Here is an 8,155-nt window from a genome sequence, read left to right on the forward strand (position 1 = left end):
AAAAAACATTAAAATCTATAACAGCAGGCCCTGACTTGCCCCCTTACTCAGGCTTGTGTAATTTGCGACATTTCAGTGGCCTGGCTATCAAACCTGTCACCTAGAACATAGTAATGGGATTGACACTGCCACTGCTGAAATGTACACCCAAGCTCTGACAGTGATCTACTCACATTCCCTTCTCTCTAAGCCTTTAAACCGTGATAACTTGAAAGATTCACCTGCCAAATTGGTCCATAATGCCACAGCTCTGAAGGAATTGCTGCTGGGTGACTGGTATTAAGCTACTGTTGGAAGGTTTCTAGTAAGGGAGACAGCACAAGAGACCCTGGGAATATACATTTGCTCTGAAGTGCAAAGTGAGGAGAGCAACACTAAACCTGTGATTAATAACTCCTCAACAACCACAGGTTTCACATAAGGAAAATAAAACCACATCACACTTCCTAAAACACAAAGTGCTACTAGCAGCAGGGCCCACTATGCAGAGAGATTGGTGGAATGGTTATACTTTATCTGCCTTTTAGCCTTTTAAAATTAATGTTGGGACCTATGGTGTGAAAATCCAATACATTTCTCTCAGAGTGGGTCTGTTGAATTAATGGGACAGATATACATTGACTCAACATGGGCTCTTTTACACACCAGTCAATATATTCTCACAGGCAATGCATTCTAGTTGTGAACCTCTCCCAAGGTCTGTTTAACTGCTGTTCCATTAGAGGGACATTTCCTGGTTGGATTTAACCATTTCCAAAGGAATCTGATTCTTTTTTGCTTTAGATACTTTTTAGTAATCAAATCTATTTTGCTACCATACTACCATTTTCCAAATCCTTCATAAAGATCTCCCAAATAATAACAGACTCATACTAATTTACAGAAGCAAATTATGAAGACAATAGAATTACAATAATACTAGAACAGAAACTTGGACTATACTTACTGTATGCAACATCCACACCTTAGCATACAATAACAGACATTCACTTGTATTAATATTCTTTGAATACTGTTTAGTCTTCAAGGACAAATATAAATGAGACAGATTATACATATAAATTATTGCTGAACAAAGTTTTTAGATTTACTGAGACTATTTGGGTGCCAAACAAACGAATGGTGATGACAGAGGAACACTGGAAGGTGGTTTTCCATGTAGTGTTTCATGTTTTTCAATAACAGGTAACAGAGCAGGATGGAGGAGACTTGTGGATTTGCCTGGACAATAATGATCATGGATGGGAGTTTACTTTGGAGTGGAGAGAAGGTTGTGACAAGTCTTCATTTGTTTGATTTTAAATGTTCTATTAACTTTATACCATGTTTTAACAATGTGCAACATTTTCAAAGTGGTAAGTGTTTTTGTGCTCCACTAGTTGCCTTTTTCTTATTGCAAAAGTCTCAAATATTTTCTGTTGTGCACAATGAGATGTTTTGCCTAACAGATATTGGAATTTATCCATGTTTGATTTTTCAAATTCCTTGGGTGGTCTGTTAGGTGTCTCTAAAGTGGTCATACAATGGGCAGGAGATTAGGAAGTGCTACCTTTCCACCTCTTCTTCTGGGCAATGTGCTTTTCTGACTAAACTTGAACAGACAGAACTTCTCTTGTTTAGTACTTTTTGTGCTCCGCATTCATTTTGTAGAATTTTTAGTCTGATGATACTACTGCAGAAATCTGTATACAGAGGTTTTTTGTTCCATTTGGTGAATTGTTTCGTGGTAGTGGACCCCAGACCTCAAAACCATACAGGGCAATGAGTATTCAATGTCTCCCTCTGTCTCTTTCAGGCTGTTGTGTCTTGTCCCTATGGTGCTAACTGACTGTTAATTGTTGGCCCATACAGTCGCCCTGCATGAAGAAACTGGGACCTTCAGGGGAAACTGCCCTAATGAGATTATCTTTCAGTGCATTGTCCTGTCTAGACACCCCAATACACAACCCAAGGGCCAATTCTTGCAAATATCCAACATACTGGCCCTCAGGTAAGACTCACCTGGAGAAAACATGTACTAATGTAAGTTATCACACCATTATGAGTTTATTTGCTCCACACACAGTCCTCACTTGATGGGGAAGAGGACATGGCAAAGAACATGTTAGGTCAAGATTACTCAACCATTGTATGACATGTTGTGTGTATTTCATCACTTTGTTGTAGATTTCTTGTAAGAATGAATCAAATTCAGAGAGCATTTCTTTAAAGCAAACAAGTTCAAAGTGATGTACAGTATGTTGTTCGTTCATAAAACTTGATTGGATCACCATTTTAATTAAAGGTTCAAACAACATTAGTTTCTGCTGTTCATTTTAATCCATTATACTGTACTCTATATACTCATTCCAATAATACAAATGGCCTCATTAAATAAAGTCTCATGGCTCCTGTTTAGGATATCTTAAAGGCCCAGTTACCATTTTGCGTACACAAATCTCCTGATCAGGCTGAGCCATTTAGGGGCCGAAGGATACTCAGGAAGAACATGTGCTGTATATTTAGTTAAATCTAATAAAAATAAATGAAAACAGAGTGATTCATTAGACATTGTGAGATGATTTCAAAGTTTAAAAAAATATGGTTTGTAGGCTTTAAGAATTTGTTTGTAGAATTTGTATTAGCAATGTATAATTCATTGTTAAATTTTTTTTTTACCAGATTGCATGGGGACACTAAATGGGCTTTCTTTGTATGATTAGATCTGTGTGAATGATATTTACACATATTTTGGTGCCACTTCCAGTGGGGAAGTCTGTCCATATTTGTTTAAAAGTGTCTTAGCAGTTAATAAAGATGCATTTCCTCCGTCTCCCTTCCTGTGGGGATGGTATCAAGGCTCTGTTAAATCCCTTTGATTTCTACAACCTTCCAATCACAATAGGACATTGACTCATCATTGTGCCACTTCAAAGCATGGGAATGGCTCTTTAAGCCACTCCCATCCCAGGTCTCCTCTTAAAAGTCAGGGACACCCCATCCTCCAGTTGAATAGTTCTAGAGAGCCCCAAATGATTGCTGTTTGAAATCCACTGGACGTACTACCACTCAATGTATGCATCAGGAACCAGTGGAATATACTGAAAGCTCAAGAAAAATTGACAGCACCAAGGAGGAACGGTGAACTGCGGTCACTAATTTGGATCATACTAAACCGCAGCGCTGATAAATTACCTCCTTGTTCCAACACATCATCTTAAGAATGCACTCCATCAGAGGTGAGTACTGTTCCTCAAACTCTTACGTTACCATCAAAACCTACCTTGGATTCCCAGTGGAAATCCCACTACCTAAGTCTCTACGTTCCTATGCTCCTCCTCTATTCACTTCTGAATTTGTCAGCTTGCCCAATTTTGATTTACGTGTGATTGTTTCCAATGTGTATCCTAGATATGAAGCCCAACTTTAGTTCTCCACCGCAATCCTCTGTTCCTGGTGGCCCTGACGCCTATCACCAAGGCAACATCCGAATGACTTTGGAGAGCCCTGAGCTCTGGAAGTCCTTTCATGAAATAGGGACAGAGATGATTATCACTAAACCTGGCAGGTGAGATCTCTCTGCCACTTCAAAATCTCTCTGCCATAATCAATTACAATATAATAGATTGATAACGCTTAAGAAGTAGCATTTGTGTTGTTACTTTCATTACAATGTGTGTCCTTGTATTTCACAGGAGAATGTTTCCACACTGTAAAATTAACATTTCTGGACTAATTCCATGTTCAAAGTACATCTTGTTGGTTGACATGGTACCTGTGGATGGTTTCAGGTATAAGGTAAGAAACGTTTGTATGTTTGCACTTCTATAAATGTCTATCATGTGAGTCATTGGACCCAGAATTGTTTCCTCATCCTTTGCTTGAAACAGCTGACATTAGCAAACATTAGCAATCATTTTCTTTCAATGGTCAGCATCTGCAAATCACCCCTCTGTTAATCACCCCTCAGACATGGGACATCAAAGGACATTCTCTCTTCCTGTTGTTCTATCCCCTGCTGTTAGCCCATTGTATTACTCCCTTTCTCTGGTGGTGCCAGTCAAACTATCACTTTGTGTTTAAGCCTCCTCAAGGTTAGGTGGCAGTGCTCTGAAACTCCCTCCTGGTTATGGTAATGTTAATGTGTTTACTCAACTTTTTCCAGTGGAATAAAGAGAAATGGGAAGTGGCTGGGAAGGCTGAGCCGCAGCCCCCATGCCGAACATACCTGCATCCAGACTCTCCGGCCCCTGGGAGCCACTGGATGAAACAGTCGGTGTCCTTCCTCAAACTCAAGCTCACTAACAACACTCTGGACCAACATGGCCATGTAAGTAGGCTCTAAAATAATATATATATATATATACAGCTCCGGAAAAAAATTAAGAGACCACTTCACCTTTTTCTTTCCTTTCCCAAAAAAGTTGAAATGGAAGGTTTTGAGTGACGAACAGAAGTGTTAAAATTATGAGACCACTGCAAATTGAATGCTTCTGTTCCTCACTCAAAACTTTCCTTTTCAACTTTTTTGGAAAGGAAAGAAAAGGGTGCAGCAGTCTCTTAATTTTGTCCAGAGTTGTATATACATTGCTTCAACAGAACATTGGCAAAAAATTTTTTACTTTGATTACATGGCTAAACTAACTGCAAACCCACTACCTATTTCAGATAATTTTGCATTCAATGCACCGTTACCACCCACGCTTCCACATTGTCCAGGCAGATGACCTGTACAGTGTACGCTGGAGTGTCTTCCAGACCTTTACTTTCCCAGAGACCTCCTTTACCTCTGTCACTGCTTACCAGAACACTAAGGTCAGCCTCACTGCAGTGACTGGCATGGCCAGCTACTACCATTTTATTTCAAACTCAAGCATCTGGTAAAATGGTAATGTTTAACCCAACTCTTTTCCCCCAGATAACCAAGCTGAAAATTGATCACAACCCATTTGCAAAAGGCTTCAGAGATGTAGAAACTAATACAAAAAGGTAATTATTTTTTATTGTCAGCATTGAATCTTAATTTCCCCCAATAACATTTCAATTTTCTGCCTGTTTTGAATATAAGCAAATGAATTGTCCTATTGATTATCTTATTGTCTTTCCTGCTGCAGGCGTGCTAACAGAAACCCAGCATGCCCAGAGAAGAAAGCAAAGAAACCGGATTATTTAAGCAGAGAGTCTGATGAGGACAGCCCTCCAGGTATTGGCTTTCTGTAGTTAATTTTATGACTAAACTACTCATCCATTCATGTAAAGATTTCTCTGAGGGCAGTTTGTCTGATGTCATTTATGTTTTACAGGATTCCGCAGGTCATCATATGAGGGATATGAAGGAGAGCAGGCAGAGCTCCCTAAAAGAAAAGAGGAGGATGTGGTGAAAGAGGAGCGCTTCTCCCCCTGGGGGTCTGAAAGGGAGCATGGCCACCACATCCAGACAGACTCATCCCCTGGGCCCGAACCCAGGGACATGTACAACGCAGAGCAGTTAGTACCTGCACCAGCTTCATATCAGCCTTTCAGGTACCTACCAGAGAATTAAGAGTACAAATTGTAATAATTAATTAAATGCATGTGGGATGAGTCTAGAGTCTATTTAAACTTAGTCCAGGTCGGAAGCATGACCAGATGGACAAGGACAGAGACAACATGGGGGGGGGGGGGGGGGGGGGGGGCGCGTCAGCAGAGTGGCAGGTGAAATCGTCAGGTATTGTCTTGATCTGCAACACAACCAGGAGGACTTTGGACAGGGACAGCAATTGGTCTTTCAAGCCTGGTACTCCGCAGGTGTGGGCCAAGACCTCATGTCCTTTAAAATGGAGGAGACAGGGACATTTTGAAAATGCATTCCTTAGATCTACAAGGATCTATAGTGGAGAAGGAGAAATGCTGCTGCCTATGTGAAGGCAATACTGACCATCCTCTCTCTCTTTGCAGGTTCCATGAATATGGGAAGTCTCCATCTCCATCCTCCAGCATTGGCAGCAGCAATGGGGGATCTGGCCAGGCCATCTTTGAGTCCAGAGTCCCTGATGTAGCTACAGTCCCAGAGCATGAGGCCACTAAGCCCTCTGCTCATGACATTGGACAATCTCCCTGTGGCCCCCAACCCCCTGCAGGGCTCCATCAGGACTACACGGGGGTGATCAACATGGCCATGGCCCAAGCAAGCAAGCCAGGTGTCCTCAGCCACCACATCTACACTCCATACAGCACAGAGCAGACGTTGGGCCAGTGGAGCACCCCCGGCCCTGCCCAGTATCCTCCCCCTCACCACCTGCCAAATGACTACAGTACTCCGGCTGTGCACCATGGATATCATCATGGCAACGTGGAGTGGAGCCAGTACCCACTCTTCTCCTACTCATGCTGGTGATTTCCTCAGTGTTTCTCCTAAAACAGAAGAAAAAAACTGTAGCCCTAAAGGGGACCGATTGAGGCCTAATAACGACTGTTATGCCATCATAATTTCCTCTAGTGATCTGTTCCCATGGAAATTGTGGACTGGTTTGACCTCATTATTTCTGTCTGTCCCAAGCCCACCATCACACCCTACTGACTGGTGATTCAGAGCTCACAACCATGCTACAGCTTGCTGAAGCTATGCTAAGACAAGAACCTGGGTCAGGAGAACATGAGCAGAGATAAGAGGTGAAAATAATAAAACAGAGACAATATTCTTTGGAATGACTACCAGATAAGTGATGCGGACATGTCTGACATCACTTCTGGCTAAAATGTATGTGTTTCTAGTAATGAGATGTGTGTTTATTATTTGTCTATTTATTTTATGTATACACTGAATTTCTTTTAATTATTTTTGTAAAAAAAAGAAAAAATACAAAAAAATGTAAAGACGTTGCCATGTGGTCTGTATGGAATTAAAGAATAAAGAAGATATATGCATATGTCAAAGTATTCATCTACAGTTTGGGCACTAACTGGGGCACAAGACACTACACAGTCCACAATGTCTTTTGAAAGTACTGTTCCCCATATTTGTATACATCACATACATACACCCTGCTTAGACTGCTGCCCCCGCGACCCAGCCCCGGATAAGCGGAAGAAGATGGATGGATGGACATACATGGTATCTGCAACACATATCTGATCAAGTCTAGATTTACATTTAAAGTATGATGTGGTACATAAAATGCTTTGAATACATGTAATGATCAATTTAACTTATTGGGAGATCAGGGTAAAAGATACTTTACCACCAGCTGTTTTCTATGGGTATGATTCTCTTGGATTAGATTAAAAATGTAGACTTTTTTAGGATCAATAATTAAAGAGGAACTATCTAGAGCTTCTGCCTTGTAATAAGAACATGTCCATATCTGCAGTAATAGTAAAATAAGTGTTTCATAAAATGTCCTCACCAATAATGGTTTGGACACAAAAGTGTCTGAGAATGCTGAATTTCTATTGGTCACCAACCTCTCTTGGCAAATGGAAAAGAAACTAAATCCCTAGTAATTTTAAAATGTTGTTGTTGCTGCTGAACAGTTTCTGTTCAACTCGGAAACAAGCACAGGATAATGTAGGTGGTCATTGTACCATCTGAATAGCTTTTCAAATACAATTTTTTTTTTTTTTTATAGCTTTTGTGATCTGATCGACCAAAAGTGAAAGTAGTGCGTTGTAATTCAGCCAACACCCACAAGGAGGGAGCAAATTCAGGATATCATCTTTAAGGATGTTAGCATAACCACATTACACTCCGTTATGCCCAATTACTTTTTCACTTCTATTGCGTACACATTATAATACACTATCTGTGTTTCTGCATTTTTTTAAGATGCCAGAGCAACACTGCCTACTGTGCTGTTTGTTTGTATTTACCTTTGCTGACCTTACAAGGACCACACAGGTTACCTTTGGCTCAGCAAGCTTTAAATACCCTGCCCTATTGTGCCTCAGGCCACGGGAGTGAATTCACCTGCTGAGGTTTACCCACTTGTGTAATAAAACATACCATGTCCATCTTTCTCCCTCTGAATGAGCTTTAAAGAGCATGAAAAGGCCAGTTGGCTCCCTTTAACAACAGCAAGTACATAGCAGCCTGATTGCCCCTCTTCATGGATGTCAGTTCCTAATGACTGCTGTAAAGCTGGGAAAGGAGGGCGGGAGTCGTCCTCCAGGGACAATGCTGCCAAGGGCTTTTACTCAG

At 40.9% G+C, this 8,155-nt stretch overlaps 1 protein-coding gene across 1 annotated transcript; it reads left to right on the forward strand.

Moving 5' to 3' along the window:
• Nucleotides 1-3,130: 3,130 nt before the first annotated feature.
• On the forward strand, nucleotides 3,131-6,355 carry tbx16 (T-box transcription factor 16). The gene is made up of 9 exons (XM_010875965.4): nucleotides 3,131-3,218; nucleotides 3,391-3,547; nucleotides 3,675-3,777; nucleotides 4,145-4,309; nucleotides 4,648-4,794; nucleotides 4,898-4,968; nucleotides 5,094-5,182; nucleotides 5,283-5,502; nucleotides 5,917-6,355. The coding sequence occupies exons 1-9, from the start codon at nucleotides 3,203-3,205 to the stop codon at nucleotides 6,353-6,355; spliced, it is 1,407 nt and encodes a 468-aa protein (XP_010874267.2). The 5' UTR covers nucleotides 3,131-3,202.
• The last annotated feature ends 1,800 nt before the right edge of the window (nucleotides 6,356-8,155 follow it).

Source organism: Esox lucius, chromosome 13 (assembly GCF_011004845.1).
Source record: "Esox lucius isolate fEsoLuc1 chromosome 13, fEsoLuc1.pri, whole genome shotgun sequence".
NCBI lineage: Eukaryota > Metazoa > Chordata > Actinopteri > Esociformes > Esocidae > Esox > Esox lucius.

Excerpts from the sequence above, each read along its gene's own strand:
- tbx16 (XM_010875965.4), top strand. Across the intron at positions 4,310-4,647 it reads CTCTGGACCAACATGGCCAT|ATAATTTTGCATTCAATGCA; the intron begins GTAAGTAGGCTC and ends TACCTATTTCAG. Across the intron at positions 5,503-5,916 it reads GCTTCATATCAGCCTTTCAG|GTTCCATGAATATGGGAAGT; the intron begins GTACCTACCAGA and ends CTCTCTTTGCAG.